The sequence below is a fragment of the Piliocolobus tephrosceles genome, chromosome 13, assembly GCF_002776525.5.
Source record: "Piliocolobus tephrosceles isolate RC106 chromosome 13, ASM277652v3, whole genome shotgun sequence".
Lineage (NCBI taxonomy): Eukaryota > Metazoa > Chordata > Mammalia > Primates > Cercopithecidae > Piliocolobus > Piliocolobus tephrosceles.
Window position 1 is genome coordinate 17,268,731 of NC_045446.1, and position 16,382 is coordinate 17,285,112.

The window sequence follows — 16,382 nt, forward strand, 5'->3', positions numbered from 1 at the left end:
TGGGAGGCTGAGGTGGGTGGATCACGAGGTCAGGAGATCGAGACCATCCTGGACAACATGGTGAAACCCTGTCTCTACTGAAAATACAAAAGTTAGCTGGGCATGGTGGTGCACGCCTGTAGTCCCAGCTACTCGGGAGGCTGAGGCAGGAGAATCGCTTGAACCTGGAAGGCAGAGGTTGCAGTGAACCGAGATGGCACCACTGGACTTCAGCCTGGGTGACAGAGTGAGACTCCGTCTCAAAAAAAAAAAAAAAGACAGGAGCCCCTCTTTTTTCTAGCTAGAATTCTCTGCTACTCTATTAGCTGGGTGCCCCCAAACTCAACAAACCCTCCCCAACTGCTGTCACCATCAGGCTACCAGAACAAGCTACATCAGGGGCTAATGCTGTCACTCCCAAGGAAGGTGGCCCAGCCTCCCGCAGCTCCCAGGGGAGGGCCAGGAGACCCCTCTTTTCAGGGCTCAACTCAGAACCTGGGCCTCCAGGCCCCGGGCACCACCACAGGACAGAGGCTGATATATCCAGGCCCTTGGGTGTGGGGCCCACCTGGCTGGTCCCCTCCGCCTTGCTGTCCAGGAACATCTTCTCCAACGCCAGGAAGGTCAGGATGCCAGCAATGACCCATAGCCCCAGCTGCTGCTGCTGCTGCAGGCTCTGCCCCTCACCACCTGCAGGGGGCGGCAAGGCCAGGCCAAGCCAGGGCCATAGGAGGGGGCCATTTGGAATGGGATCTCATCCAGGGCACCAGGGCAGTGATAAGGGTGGGTCGGGCAGCTGGGGCCTAGAACTCCCACTAAGGCCAGGGCCCTGAGACCGGGATGATGACCCTCCCTCCCTCCCTCCCAGGCAAACTCCTGCCAGATACCCAGAATCCCTCTCCTGGTCATCCTGGCCATCCCTGGGCGTGGGCACCAGGCCCCCACTCCTGGCACTGTCTTACCCCTGGCCTGTGGCCTCACTCACCAGGGCTGGCGCTGCATGTGTAGGCCCAGGCTTCGGGCAGCAGGTGCAGAAACACATTGCCCAAGAGTCCCCCCAGGGCGAAGCTGAGCAGCTGCTTCAGGCGCCAGGCCCCAGCTATAAGGGAGAGATGTGGGATCTGGGGGCCAACCCGCTGGAGCTCCTGGCCTGACCTCCGTCCCGCTCCACTCACTGGGCTCTTCCTGGGCCTGCAGAAGGCTGGAGATGGGTGGCTGCTCTTCCTGGGTCCCCCACCTCACAGCAGAAACACCACACCCTGCCAAATGCCCATAGGGCCACCACCACATCATGGTGAAGAGCTGAGAGGTCCCAGGTCCCAACCCACTACCTGGTGACATTGGCAGATGACTTTGGAGACTCAGTTTCTCCATCTGTAAATGGGGTCTTATGGGAATTATTATTTTATCTTTTGTTTTGAGACAGAGTCTCACTCTTGCTCAGGCTGGAGTACAGTGGCGTGATCTTGGCTCACTGCAACCTCTGTTCAAGCGATTCTCCTGCCTCAGCCTCCTAAGTAGCTGGGATTACAGGTGCGTGCCACCACATCTAGCTAATTTTTATATTTTTGGTAGAGATGGTGTGTCACCATGTTGGCCAGGCTGGTCTCGAACTCCTGACCTCAGGTGATCTGCCCACCTCAGCCTCCCAAACTGCTGGGATTACAGTCGTGAGCCTTTTATGGGCTCTTATGGGAATTAAATGACAATATGTATAGCAAGTGCTCAATAAGTGGGAATTTTTCTCAGCTGCTGTCACTCTCAGAAAAGTGGCAGAGATTTGGGGACTTGCAGCATCCAGAGTTGGAAGTCGCCTACTTCAAAGCCATGTCCAACCCTTTGACTTGATAGAGAAACTGAGGCCTAGAGGACAGAGGCAGCTGAGTTTGGGGTGGGATCCCAGGAGAAACTGCTATTTCCTGGCTGGGTGACCTTGGGCTGGTCAAAGAACATCTCTGTGCCTGTGCATCCTCACTTGTAAAATGGAACTAATAATCCAAGTGCTCCCTGTACTGACCTCGCAGGGCTGCTCTGAAGGGTGAGCACAGGCCTGACCGTGGCCCGAGCAGGGTCACAGCCGCCCTCAGCTCAGTGCCTGGCACAGAGCTGCTGGGTAACTATCTGGTAAGTGAATGGTTCCTGAGCATCCAGCAGACAGCACCAGCCTCTGGGATGCTCGTTTCTAACAGATTCCCAGGGCCCTGGTCCACCCCTCTTGGGTGGGGGATAGGCACATGCATTCTTAGCAGCTCCCTAGAGCTCTCCTGCGTGTTTTGTTACAACATGTTATTTATGAATGGGCAGTACATGCTCCTGGTACAAAAGGGTAGTCAGGGCAAAGCTCCCACCCGTGCCCACATCCCCATCTCCTGGATTCCCTCCCCAGGGGCAGGCCCTGCTACCAGGTGCTCATAGCTTCCTGGGGAAGCCAGAACCAGCCACCCCTGGCTAGATAACTCCTGAGAGTACCAAGGGGAGAAGTTCTATTCAATCCTCTCCCTCCATCTCAGACACTCTGTGACCCGGGGTCTCCTAAGAAGAGCAGCAGCGTGCTTCCCACACGCTGGCCGGCCCTGGGCGCCATCGGAGAGCCACCCACCTTCTGAGCGCAGCATGGTCCCCATCTCTAGGGGAATGACGAGCAACGGGAAGACCCCACTGAGCCCCACCATGAGGGAACCCAGGAGGGAGCAGATCCAGGTGTCCAGCCGCTCTCCGCTCAGCAGAGCCCCCCAGGACTCGCTTTCCTTGTTGTCCAGGCGGCAGGCCGTCGCAGTCCCCCGGCTCCGGAGGGCTGGCTGGGAACCCCCAGCCCTTCCCAAGAGCTCCAGGGCCAGGGCGGTGAGGAAGAGGAGCCTTGGGCCCGCCATGCCACAGCCAGGGCAGGGACATCCAGGCATGCCACGTACTGAAAAACACAAAGGCCACCTACATGAGCTGCCAGCCTTGGCCGCACACCTGCTTAGGAAACGTGGTGCCTCCCTCCAAGGACCCTGGCATCCACCCTCCTGCTGTCCTTGCCAGAGCCTCTGAGCATCCAAATGGGGCCCTGCGTCTCCATGCGCCACTCCCGAGCACTGCGTATTTTTTCCTTCTGAGCAGTTCCAGACTGTCAGCACCTCCGCCTGAGGCTAAACTTTCCCTAATGACAGGGTGAGGCGCTGGCTGGCTCTCCTCAGCCACCGGCGGCCCAGCCCAGCCGGGTGTCTCTGGCTGCCAGGGGAGGCTCTGCCGCCCGCGACACCCCAGAGACTGAGGCTCCCCTTCTAAGGGGATGGGGTGGATTCAGAGAGACACACGTGGGGAAACTGAGCAGCTGAGCCAGGGCAAGACCATCCACGCTTCTTCCTAGGACCTGAGACCAATGTCCCCGGGGCACTGAGGGCGACAGGAGGTGGGGCTGATGAAGAAGGTGCCTTTAGCCAGGGGATGCCTCTCCCATGCAGAGAGCAGACTTTAGAGCCCCCGCGGTGAACTCTACACTGCACTTTGAGCTGTCTGACTCTGGGCAAATCTCTGAAGCCCCCCTCCCCGTCTGAACCTCCAGTGCCTTCACCTGCAGGACAGGGATCAATATCACCTGCCTCAGCTGTGAGGACGAGATAAGCCTGAAAGTGCAGGTGGATGTGCATGAGAAGGCGCAGAAGCCTTGCCTGTGCCAGGGAAGGCCTGGAGCTCCCTGCAGCAGGAATGTGCCCAGCCGGCCGATCACAGGATGCAGACGTGAGTCAACCAAGCGAGAAGTTCCATCTGGAAACTTGGGCATGAGGTTTAAATGTGGTCTGCCCTGCCTCAGGCTGGCTGTGACCTTGAGCTGGTGATGTCCCTGCCTCAGTTTCCTCACCTTCTGATGGAGATAGGAGGGGAAGAAAGCAGCTGCCTCTGGGTGGTGGCAGAGATGCCCATGTCTAGGACCTCCAGGCCTTAACTAATCAGGCACACTGATAAAGCCAGCGGGGCTCCACTGGGGACCACAGGCAAGACTGGGCCAGGCCGAGGCGGTCACGCAGAGGTGAGGGGACCACCGGTTAGCGGGAGGGAATACACTGAGAGTCCGAGGGGAGAGGAAAGGAGAGAGTGAGAGAGCCAGAGAGAGGCGGGTGGGACGCTGAGCGGACAGCGAGGGAGGGATGGGGCGCAGGGCGCGGAGCGATGAGGGAGAGGAGGCCGAGGTGGGCGAGCCTGACTCCCGGGTCCTGGGAGCCGGCCCAGGTCTGATGAGGACCAGTCAGACGGGGCGAGGGATCGGCTGGGTCCGTCACGCCCGGGACGCGGGCCCCGAGGGTCCGGCGGGCACTCACCGTGCGGCTGCGGCGGCGGCGCTCCGGGCGGCCCCGGCCATCCAGCTGCGGTGCCGTGCCCCGCCCAGGCTCTGCCCCGCCCGGCTGCCCGGCCGCCCGGCCCCCGGCCCGGGGCCGCCCCCGGCGCGCGGCCACGTCACAAGGGGCCTGTCCGGAACCCGAGGCGCAGCGTGCCGCGGGGCCGGGGGGAGTGGCGGCGGAAGGGCGCTTCCGCCTCGCGGCGGTGGGGGGACCCGGGCAGAGGGCGCACTTCCGTTTGGGCCGGGCTGCGGGTCGGAGGGGAGGGCCGGTCGGAAGTGGGAGCGCCACACGCACCGCGCTCAGCCAGGCTGGGCAGGGACGGAGGCGGCGGCTCTGCGGGGACCGCGATCGGCCGAGCTGCGGGGCTTGCGGATCTGGCCGCCGCTTCCCGTCCAGGGCCGCAGTCTGCCCACGGCCGCACGGGGGCGCACCCTGCCGCCAGACCACGCCGCCCAGGTCGGGCTGGGAGGACGGCTGTGCGCTCCTGCTCTGAGTCAGCCCGGCCTGGCTCCTCCATGAGCAAGGGAAAGGGGAAGTGCCTGCCGCAGGGAGGGGCCTGGCCCCGGGAACCTCAGAAGAGGGAATTTTATTCTTACTCATCGAATTATTTTTATGCTTTGGTTTTTCACTGGGAACCTCAGGCCACTGTCTCCAGGGCTTGTAACCCTTTGGGGTCCAATGCATGGTGGTTGGACCCTGCTGATGGGAACTCCAAACCTGGGAGGCGAGGACTCTGTGCTCCCCTCACCTGGAGGAAGCTAGACCTGACCTCTTTGGTTAGACCAGGGCAGCAAACACTGGATGGCAGTTATTACAACCACAATTTACTGAGCACCTACTATGTGCTGTACACTCGCATTATCTCACTGAATCTTATCCCATTGTGGTGGTTACTGTTAGCCCAGGGTCACACAGTGGCACAGATGGCAGAGTCAGGATTCAAACCTGGGTGTCCTGATGCCAGAGTATGTGATACCACTTCTCACTTCTAGGTCCTGAACAGCAGTGGGAGTCTGGCTTGGCGTTTCCACTTTGTGTTCTCTGGAAATCAGCCAGTGTAGGAGAAGATTCAGGAAGGGGCATGTGAGTACTCTCTCGGGCAGAGATAGCGACCGAGTACAGTTCTCTAAGTCTCTGACCCTCATCAGCCTCCCATGGCAGCTCCAACCATTTGCTCTGTCACTTTCCCCTCTGCTGGGGCTCTGAGAGCACACTCAGCTCTCAGGGCTGCCTCTGGTGCCTGTCCCACCTCATATTGCAGTGTTGACCTTCCTTAGACCGCCAACTTCTCCCTGGTGGCCCAGCTTGTCTTCTGAAGCTTTCCGTCTGTCTCATCCCACCGGGCCCATACAACTGCCGGGACGTTCTGTTCCCTCCTGAGTTCCAAAATGGAATCCCTGGGTTAGTTTCTTGGCAAAGAAAGCTACTCAGGGATCCTGCCCTAGGACTTCTAAAATGCCCCCCTCCCTGTATGCAAAGCACTCCCATCTTATGCAAAGCACTTCACAATATGCAAATGATTTCACAATAACACAGTCAGCATTCCTGCCTCTGGTGGCTGAGGGCTCCTGGCCACCCAACAAGGGAATGAGCAAGACCCAGCCAGAAACGTTACTTGGTGCCTTTCAATGCACTACCCTTTCCTCCCACCTGGCCTGGAATTCCCATGGTTCCTAAGGCCCGGTGGCTCACATCTGTAATCCCAGCAATTTGGGAGGCCTAGGAAGGAGGATCTTTTGAGCCCAGGAGTTCCTGACCAGCCTGGGTAACAAACTGAGAACCCGTCTCTACAAAAAAATGTAAAATTAGCCAGGTGTGGTGGTGCACACCTGCAGCCCCAGCTACTCAGAAGGCTGAGGTGGAAGGATTGCTTGAACCCGGGAGGTCAAGGCTGCGGTGAGCCCTGATCTTGTCAGTGCACTCCAGTGTGGGTAACAGAGTGAGACCCTATCTCAAAAATAAAGAAATAAAAAAAATTTACAAATTAATAAAATGCTGAATTAGATCTGCAGCAGTTTCCAGATGTATGAGAAAAGTGAGATGCAGAAATATTTAATATGATCCCCTATTTTTATTTTGTAAGAGACTATTTTAAAATAATGACAAAAAGAAACATTGTATATGTATATGTGATTAAAGGTATCAGTATATGTAAGTCTATGTATAATGAATACATAAAAAACATAGATAACACATTAAAGTGATATTATGGATTCTATGGTGGGAAGAACTAATGTAAAAAGTGTTAACACTTTAACATAATGCAAACAACACATTAAAAGATGTATATGGCCATATGTGGCCAGGTGTGGTGGCGCATGCCAGTAATCCCAGCACTTTGGGAGGCCAAGGCGGGCAGATCACCTGAGGTCGGGAGTTCAAGACCAGCCTGGCCAACATGGAGAAACCCCCTCTACTAAAAATACAAAATTAGCTAGGCGTGGTGGCGCATCCATGTAATCCCAGCTACTTGGGAGGCTGAGGCAGGAGAATCGCTTGAACCTGGGAGGTAGAAGTTGCAGTGAGCCAATATCACGCCATTGCACTCCAGCCTGGACAACAAGAACGAAACTCCGTCTCAAAAAATAAATAAAAGATGTATACGATCACATGTATGCAATGTGTAAAATTGCATAGCTATATCAAATCTCACCTCAGATATATGAAAATCTCACCATATAAAATCTCTTTCCCTTTCTCTCTTTTTTTTTTTTTTTTTTGAGAGAGGGTCTCACTTTGTCACCCAGACTGGAGTGCGGTGGCATGATCTCGGCTCACCGCAACCTCCGCCTCCCAGACTCAAGTAATTCTCCAGTTTCAGCCTCCCAAGTAGTTGGAACTATAGGCACGGGCCACTACTCCCTGGCTAATTTTTTTTTTTTTTTTTTTTTTTTTTTTGAGACGGAGTCTCGCTCTTTTGCCCGGGCTAGAGTGCAGTGGCCGGATCTCAGCTCACTGCAAGCTCCGCTTCCCAGGTTTACGCCATTCTCCGGCCTCAGCCTCCTGAGTAGCTGGGACTACAGGCACCCACCACCTCGCCCGGCTAGTTTTTTGTATTTTTTAATAGAGACGGGGTTTCACCATGTTAGCCAGGATGGTCTCGATCTCCTGACCTCGTGATCCGCCCGTCTCGGCCTCCCAAAGTGCTGGGATTACGGGCTTGAGCCACCGCGCCCGGCTCCCTGGCTAATTTTTGTAGTAGAGATGGGATTTCACCATGTTGGCCAGGCTGGTCTTGAACTCCTTAGCTCAAATGATCCACCCACCTCAGCCTCCCAAAGTGCTGGGATTACAGGTGTGAGCCACTGCATCCAGCCTCTCTTTCTCTCTCTCTCTGGCCTAGCTCTTGGTGTCTTGGTGATTAAGACAATAAGATTCTTTTGTTTTGTTTTGTTTAGAAAGACGATAAAGGGAACAGAAGAGAAAATTCAAAAGTGAATATAACAATTTTTTTTTTTTTTTTTTTGAGACGGAGTCCCGCTCTGTCGCCCAGGCTGGAGTGCAGTGGCCGGATCTCGGCTCACTGTAAGCTCCGCCTCCCGGGTTCATGCCATTCTCCTGCCTCAGCCTCCCGAGTAGCTGGGACTACAGGCGCCCACCACCACGGCCAGCTAATTTTTTGTATTTTTAGTAGAGACTGGGTTTCACCGTGTTAGCCAGGATGGTCTCGATCTCCTGACCTCGTGATCTGCCCGCCTCAGCCTCCCAAAGTGCTGGGATTACAGGCATGAGCCACCGCGCCCAGCCAAATTTTTTTTTTTAACTCTGTCACCCAGGCTGGAGTGCAGCTTCGATCTCCTGGCCTCAAGCAATCCTCTCGTCTCAGCCTCCCAAAGCGCGGGGATTATAGGGGTGTGCCACTGTGCCCATCCAAGACAGTGAGATTCTGATGCCAGACTTCCTGGGACAAATTACTTAACTCCTTATGCCTCAGTTTCCTTATCTCTAAATTAGACTGAGATTATGTTGTGAGGATTAAATGGATGAATACACACAAAGCATTTCGAACTATGCCTGACATATGGGAAGTTTTATATAGAGCTAGAAATTAATGCTATTTATATGTATGGATATATGGGTATAAAAATGTTAAAGCAACATAAAGAATAGATACATTAAAGATACAGAGCGTGGCCACCCTCTCTCCTTGGTAAGCACAAATAAGTGTTTTTTGTTGTTGTCGTTTGTTTTGTTTTTTGAGACAGAGTCTTGCTTTGTCACCCAGACTGGAGTGCGGTGGCACGATCTCGGCTTACTGCAACCTCTGCCTCCCAGGTTCAAGCAATTCTTCTGCCTAAGCCTCCTGAGTAGCTGGGACTACAGGCACCCACCACCACGTCTGGCTAATTTTTGTATTTTTGGTAGAGATGGGGTTTCACCATGTTGTTCAGGATGGTCTCGATTTCTTCACCTCATGATCCGACCACCTCAGCCTCTCAAAGTGTTGGGATTATAGGCGTGAGCTACCACTCCCGGCCTGTTTTTTGTTCTGTTTTGTGATGGAGTCTCGCTCTGTCGCCCAGGCTGGAGTGCAATGGCACAATCTCGTCTCACTGCAACCTCCGCCTCCTGGCTTCAAGCCATTCTCCTGCCTCAGCCTCCTGAGTAGCTGGGATTACAGGCACCTGTCACCACTCCCGGCTAATTTTTTGTATTTGTAGTAGAGACGGGGTTTCACTATGTTGGCCAGGCTGGTCTTGAACTCCTGACCTCGTGATCTGCCCGCCTCAGCCTCCCAAAGTGCTGGGATTACAGACGTGAGCCACCACGCCTGGCCTGTTTTTTTGTTTTTGGGATGGAGTCTCGCTGTGTTGCACCGGCTGGAGTGCAATGGTGCGATCTCAGCTCACTGCAACCTCCGCCTCCCAGGTTAACATGATTCTCGTGCCTCAGTCCCCCGATTACAGGCACCCACCACCATGCCCGGCTAATTTTTGTATTTTTGGTAGAGACGGGGTTTCACCATGTTGGCCAGGCTGGTTTCGAACTCGACCTCAGGTGATTTGCTGCCTCGGCTTCCCAAAGTGCTGGGATTACAGGTGTGAGCCACCGCGCCTGCGTGGTCACAAATGAGTGTTTTCTGACACATTTATCAGTTGGTTTGGAGGCCATAGGATTTTCCTGGGTTGAAGTGCTGGACAGACAAACTTCAGCAGAGCTGGATGGGCCTGGGTCCTGCGTGGCTCTAAGTGGCTGAGAGGTGTCTGGGATAGGGAAGCCACAGATCCATTTCTCTGACTTCACTTCAATGCCCAGAATCTGACTTTAACCCCTTGTTCCTGTCTCTGGCCCCTGCAAGACTGGCTGGCCTGGCAATGGCCAGTGCTTTGACATCCTTCCCTCCACTCTGGCAGTCGAGGGCTAGAGACGGGCTGGGGATGGATGCTTCCAAAGTGTGATCTCTAGTGAGAAATCTGGACTTCTCCTTGTCACAGGGCTTCCTCCTATGGGGGTCAGCAGGCAGGTGGCAGTCTCTTATTGAAAGGCATCTGGGGCTCAGGATGGTGAGCACATTACCCAGGGTCACAGCTAGAAAGAGGCACAGCAGCTCCCCCAGGGCCACAGGCTCAGCTTCTCCAAAGGAGGCCTGCCCCTCTGAAACCCCTGACCCCAGTCCTTTCTCAAGTAGTTCTTTCCAGGGCGGCCTTAGCTTCCTCTTGAGTTCTGGGTATTTTCTCCACTGAATCCTAAGCCCTGGCTGGGCGATGCTCCAGTGACCGCACAGGGCCTCTCCCCTCTTCCTCCGCCACCAGCAGCTCCACCATGAACAGCTGAGTCCCACTACTGTCTGTGCAGCCTCTCCACTGTGGCAAGTTCTGTCACCCCCACCCCACCCTCGGCAGGCCTGGGATGTCCTTTCCCTTTTGCCATCTCAGTCGATTGAAACCTAGCCTATTGATAAGGCCTTCTCCTCCCTGCAGCCTTCCTGACCTGTCCATCCTGAAGGCCCTGGGTGTCGGTGTGTCTTTGGAGCCCTTAGCCTTGTCCCCTGGATACACAGGCCTCTTTCCCTGCCAGGTGTGGGCTGCTAGAAAAAACAAGCTTTTGCCTATACTTTTTTTTTTTTTTTTTTTTTTTTTTGAGGCAGAGTCTCGCTCTGTCGCCCGGACTGGAGTGCGGTGGCCAGATCTCAGCTTACTGCAAGCTCCGCCTCCTGGGTTTACGCCATTCTCCTGCCTCAGCCTCCCGAGTAGCTGGGACTACAGGTGCCCGCCACCTCGCCCGGCTAGTTTTTGTATTTTTAGTAGAGACGGGGTTTCACCGTGTTAGCCAGGATGTGCCTATACTCTTAATAAAAGTCTGTCCAAATCAATTTCGTGTCTCCCCTTCCCATTCTCTTGTTTCGGGTACACAAATTGGGGTAAAATCCTTGTGCGTTCTGCACTGTCCTTTTGGTCCCTGCAAGGCTGTTTAATTTTTGTGTTGATTTACGTATTTCCTTACCTGTCCCCTATCCCATCTCCCTGTTTCCTTCTTCAGGGAAACCTGAATTTTGTGATGATCGCTCTTTTTCTTTTCTTTTCCTTCCTTCCTTCTTTTCTTTTCTTTTCTTTCTTTTCTTTTTTTCTTTCCTTTCTTTCTTTCCTTTCTCAGATTCTAGCTCTGTCACCCAGGCTGGAGAGCAGTGGCGCAATCTCGGCTCACTGCCTCCCAGGTTCAAGCGATTCTCCTGCCTCAGCCTCCTGAGTAGCTGGGACTACAGGCGCCCACCACCATGCCCGGCTAATTTTTGTATTTTTGGTAGAGACAGGGTTTCACCATGTTGGCAAGGCTGGTCTTGAACTCCTGACCTCAGGTGATCTGCCGGTCTTGGCCTCCGAAATTGCTGAGATTACAGGTGTGAGCCACCAAGCCTGGCCTCTTTCTTTCTTTTTTTAAAATTAGAAGGCCGGGCACGGTGGCTCAAGCCTGTAATCCCGGCACTTTGGGAGGCCGAGACGGGCGGATCACGAGGTCAGGAGATCAAGACCATCCTAGCTAACACGGTGAAACCTTGTCTCTACTAAAAACTACAAAAAACTAGCCGGGCGAGGTGGCGGGCGCCTGTAGTCCCAGCTACTCGGGAAGCTGAGGCATGAGAATGGCGTAAACCCGGGAGGCGGAGCTTGCAATGAGCCGAGATCCGGCCACTGCACTCCAGCCTGGGCGACAGAGCGAGACTCCGTCTCAAAAAAATAATAATAATAAAATAAAATAAAATTAGAGATGGAGTCTCTCTGTGTTGCCCAGGCTGGTCTCAAGCTCCTGGGCTCACATGATCCTCTCGCCCCAGTCTCCCAAGAAGCTGGGACCACAGCGCACACCATCACACCTGACTCTTGCTTTTATTTTATTTTTATTTTATTTATTTATTTTTTTGAGACGGAGTCTCGCTCTGTCGCCCAGGCTGGAGTGCAGTGGCCGGATCTCGGCTCACTGCAAGCTCCACCTCCCGGGTTCCCGCCATTCTCCTGCCTCAGCCTCCGGAGTAGCTGGGACTACAGGTGCCCGCCACCTCGCCTGGCTAGTTTTTTGTATTTTTTAGTAGAGACGGGGTTTCACTGTGTTAGCCAAGATGGTCTCGATCTCCTGACCTCGTGATCCGCCCGTCTCGGCCTCCCAAAGTGCTGGGATTACAGGCTTGAGCCACCGCGCCCGGCCGCTTTTATTTTTTTGATAAAGCTTTTTCTGACATACATATGCAGACCTAGACAATATTCCATTTGATTTGGCTTTAAAAAAAAAAAAAAAAAAGCTGTTTTAAGGTTTTACATTATTTAGTGAATTTAACAATTGTTTTCCTGTAGGTTCTGCATAATTATTACCAAGTTTACTTCTAGATATTTTATATTTTTGTGGAGATAAATATATATATATATATTTTTTTTCTTTTTTGTTTGTTTTTTGAGACAGAGTCTCGCTCCGTTGCCCAGGCTGGAGTATAGCACGATCTCCGCTGACCACAACCTCGGCCTTCTGGGCTCAAGTGATTCTTCCGCTTCAGCCTCCCAAGTAGCTGGGACCACAGGCACTTGCTTGGCTATTTTTTTTTTTTTTTTTTTTTTTTTGATATTTTTTGTAGAGATGGGGTTTTGCCATGTTGCCCAGGCTAGTCTTGAACTCCTGGCCTCCCAAAGTGCTAGGAATACAGGCTTGGGCTACCATGCCCAGCCTAGACTCTTTTATGTGGGTAATCATATCATCTCCCAATAAGAAAAGTATTAGAAAGAGGGAAGGAACATTGTTATTTGTAAAGATGTGGCTTGGCTTGGTTTTGAACTTCATGAGAAGGGTAAGGACAGCTGTCCTTTGGCATCCTGGTGGGGATTGAGGGGAGTTGGTTCCAAGACCCCCTAAGAATACCAAAATCCACAGATGCCCAATCCTTGATATAAAATGGTATGATATTAAATATCTGCATATTTAGCCTACTACATCCTCCCATATACTTTAAGTCATCTCTAGATTGCTGAAAACAATGTAAATGCTATGTTAATCGTTGTTACACGGTATTGTTTAGGGAATAATGACAAGAAAAAAGTCTGTACATGTTTAGTACAGACTCAACCATCTATTTTTTTCCCCAAATATTTTACCTCTGAGGTTGGTTGAATCCATGGATGTGGAACCCAGGGATACAGAGGGCCGCCTGTATCTGTCTCCTGGGACTGACTTTTTCCACTCAATACCATGGTGCAAAGATTCCTTCATGATATTCCTTCATGACCCGTGGGTCACCTACTTGCACTGCTGAATGATCTCTACCTTGCGAATGTGTCTACTGTAATTTATTTATCCATTCTCTTATCAATGGGCCCTGCGGTTATTTCAGGATTTTTTTGCTATTCAGGACAGTGCAGCTGTGAATATTTTTGTCCCTGTCTCTTGGCGCACATGTCAGAGAACTTATCTTGATTTGTTGCCTGGGGGGATGTGTGGGTGACAGCCTCTGTACCTCCACTTCATGAGATAAGGCCAGATTGCTCTCCCTGGGGGGCTATTTGGAGCTGCACCCTGACTAGCCACATGCAGGAGGGTCTGCTGCTCCCCTCCTTGCCAGCTCTGGCTGAAGGACAGTTCCTTTCTGCCCTTCAGATGCTGTAAATAGCATCTCATTGTGGTCTGAATTTGCATCGCACTCATCAGCAGTGAGGTTGAGCCTCCCTTAGATGGTATTTGAGCAAATTCGTTTCCTCTGCCCTAATATGCCTGCGCTCCGTGTGTATTATCTATTTTTTATATTGGATTGCTTGATTTTCTTCTTCCTTGATTTGCAAGAGTTCCTTATGTATTTTTGAGGCTGTCCCCCGCTGCACTCCGCAGACATCTCCAGTTGTGGCTTGCTTTTCACTTTCTCTAAGGTGTCTCCGCTTCTCTCTTCCCCCCCACACCTGTGCCAGGGAGGCCACTTAGCATTCCTAGTGTGGGGGGAGGTCGTGTGCCTCTCAGAGCCCTGTTTAAACTGACCCCACTGTTTCTCTTGTCCCTGGCGCCTTAAGGGACCCCTTTCCTCTTCCTTCTCAGACCCCCTCCCATTTTTGGCGAACACAACTTAGTTTGGGGAGCTCCTATTGGGTTGGGGGAGAGCATCCCGGGGCAACTCGGGCCTCACTGCAATAGTGCCCTCCCACCTCGGTTATTTATCACTTCCGGCTGCCCACCTGGGGGGCTGGGCCTCCTCTCCGCTCGACTGGGCCGCAGCCGGGCAGCTCCGGGCGCTCCCATGGGGGCGGGCGGTGCGGGGGAGGGGCCCTCGGGGGGCGGGGCCGGGGGCCGGGCCTGCGGCGGGGGCTGGGGTAGGGGGCGGAAGCTGCCAGAGCAGATAAGGGCCGAGGTCGGCCCTGCGGTGAGACAGTGCGGGACACCGAATCCGCCCCTGGTGTCCCCAGAGCGCCCCCGCACCCTGGAGTTCCCCCTCCTCTACCCGGGCTGGGCATCCCGGGAGGAGACCCCAGGGAGCAGTGGGGGATGAGGCTCCAGCCTGCTCACTCCGCCTCAGTGACGAGAGGCAGCGGGGCTCCACGCCTCAGTTATCTCAGCTGGAAAATGGGGGTAGGAGCTCGGTTTTCCCCACGGGGCTGTTGGGGATGCACCAAGTGCAGGCTTGTGAAGGTCTCTGTGGGTTGGGCGAGTTTTGAACAGAGGGTCCCCTGAACGTCGCATCGCCTCATTCATCCCTATTGTATAGATGGCAAAGTGGGGCGTTTCACCCAAAGCCCTAGAGCCAGCATGCAAAAAGCAAGTGGGAGGGGGCTGGAACGCTTTCCACCGCCCCACCCTGGGGACAGATCTAGGTTCCGTGAAGCCTGAAGCTTAAAACCATTTGGGAGGCACTCTTTAAGGAAAAGATTACAAAGTCACAAATACAAAATTGCCAAGGCTGGGCGCAGTGGCTCACGCCTGTAATCCCAGCACTTTGGGAAGCCAGGGGGGGCGGATCACTTGACATCAGGAGTTCGAGACTAGCCTGGCCAATATGGTGAAACCCTGTCTCTACTAAAATACAAAAATTAGCTGGGCGTGATGGCGGGTGCCTGTAATCCCAGCTACTCCGGAGACTGAAGCAGGAGAATCGCTTGAACCTGGGAGGCAGAGGTTGCAGTGAGCTGAGGTGAGCTGAGATGATTGCGCCACTGCACTCCAGTCTGGGTGACAGAGCGAAACTCTGTCTCAAAACAAGAAACAAAAAACAAAAACAAAACAAAACAAAACAGCCGTTCGCGGTGGCTCACACCTGTAATCCCAACACTTTGGGAGGCCAAAGTGGGTGGATCACCTGAGGTCAGGAGTTCGAGACTAGCCTGGCCAACGTGGTGAAACCCTGTCTGTACTAAAAATACAAAAAATACAATAAAATTTAAAAAAAATTAGCTGGGCATGGTGGAGTCCTCCTGTAGTCCCAGCTACTCGGGAGGCTGAGGCAGCAAAATCACTTGAAATTGGGAGGCGGACGTTGCAGTGAGCCGAGATTGCGTCACTGCATTCCAGCCTGGGCAACAGAGTAAGACTTCATCTAAAAAAAGAGAAACCCACCAAAAAACAAAAACAAAATTGCCGAGGCCCCTTCCAGGGCCTGCAGGCCCCCTGGAAGGGGTTATACCCCTCTCCCAAGAAAGTCAGACACCAACGAGGTTAGAGGTCAGGGTGACCCAAGGCAACATGGCAGGGAGGTGCCGCTGCAGCTGGTCCCCAACTCTTTGAATGCCGAGGCAGCAGTCCCTCAGCCCAACCAACAGCAAGGGCAGTTGGGTATTTGGGGACTGCAGCCTCACCCAGGCAGGGCCAAGCCCTCCAGTGCCATCCAGTCATGATTCAACTTGCCACCCAGGGCCTGACCCTGTGGGATAGGAAGGTACAGAACTCCTAGGAGAAAAGGAAGGAGGAGATCTCGGGTATATGTAAGTGCATGGGACTTAGAGTTAGACAGGATTAGGGTTCAAGCCCCTGCAAGGCTGTGTGACCTTGGGATGTCTCTTTTCCCTGGGTTTCCTCGTCTGTGAAATGGGAGTAATAATCGTACCTACTGGACAGAGCCGGTGCATGAAGGAGGGCTGGGCTCATGGCTGTTAGAAACACATTTCCCTCCTGTGAGATCTCCAGGCCAGGAGAGCCATTTTCTCCCATTTTCATGTTGTCACCCAGGGGGTGGTCTCTCCATTGCAGAGCTGAGATTTAAATGTGGGAATGTCTGGTGCAGATGCACTCAGTTCTCACTACCAGGAATGATGCCTCTTTGGGCCTGTCTCCCAGGGAGTTAAATCCCACTGTTATACGTGTTCGTGCCCAGGACTGAGAGCCAAGGGGAGCCTGGCTCGTTCCCTTTCTGGATTTTACCATCTCTCTGCTCCTATGGGCACCAGAGGCTGGAATTTTTTCTTTTTTTCATTTTTTTTTTGAGACGGAGTCTTGCTCTATCGCCCAGGCTGGAGTGCAGTGGCCGGATCTCAGCTCACTGCAAGCTTCGCCTCCTGGGTTTACACCATTCTCCTGCCTCAGCCTCCCGAGTAGCTGGGACTACAGGCGCCCGCTGCCTCGCCCGGCTAGTTTTTTGTATTTTTTAGTAGAGACGGGGTTTCACGGTGTTAGCCAGGATGGTCTCGA

At 53.6% G+C, this 16,382-nt stretch overlaps 1 protein-coding gene across 5 annotated transcripts in view; it reads right to left on the minus strand.

Moving 5' to 3' along the window:
- SLC39A13 (solute carrier family 39 member 13) overlaps positions 1 to 4,443 on the minus strand; it is an 8,059-nt gene extending 3,616 nt beyond the window's left edge. For all 5 annotated transcript variants that reach the window (XM_023215650.2, XM_023215649.2, XM_023215648.2 and 2 more), the window contains exons 1-4: positions 4,281 to 4,443; positions 2,579 to 2,887; positions 965 to 1,078; positions 548 to 669 (exon numbers count right to left, since the gene is read on the minus strand). In XM_023215650.2, the coding sequence (XP_023071418.1) occupies positions 548 to 669; positions 965 to 1,078; positions 2,579 to 2,879 (537 nt within the window). In that variant the 5' untranslated portion in view covers positions 2,880 to 2,887; positions 4,281 to 4,443. The remainder of the gene's footprint in view (positions 1 to 547; positions 670 to 964; positions 1,079 to 2,578; positions 2,888 to 4,280) is intronic.
- Positions 4,444 to 16,382: the final 11,939 nt, after the last annotated feature.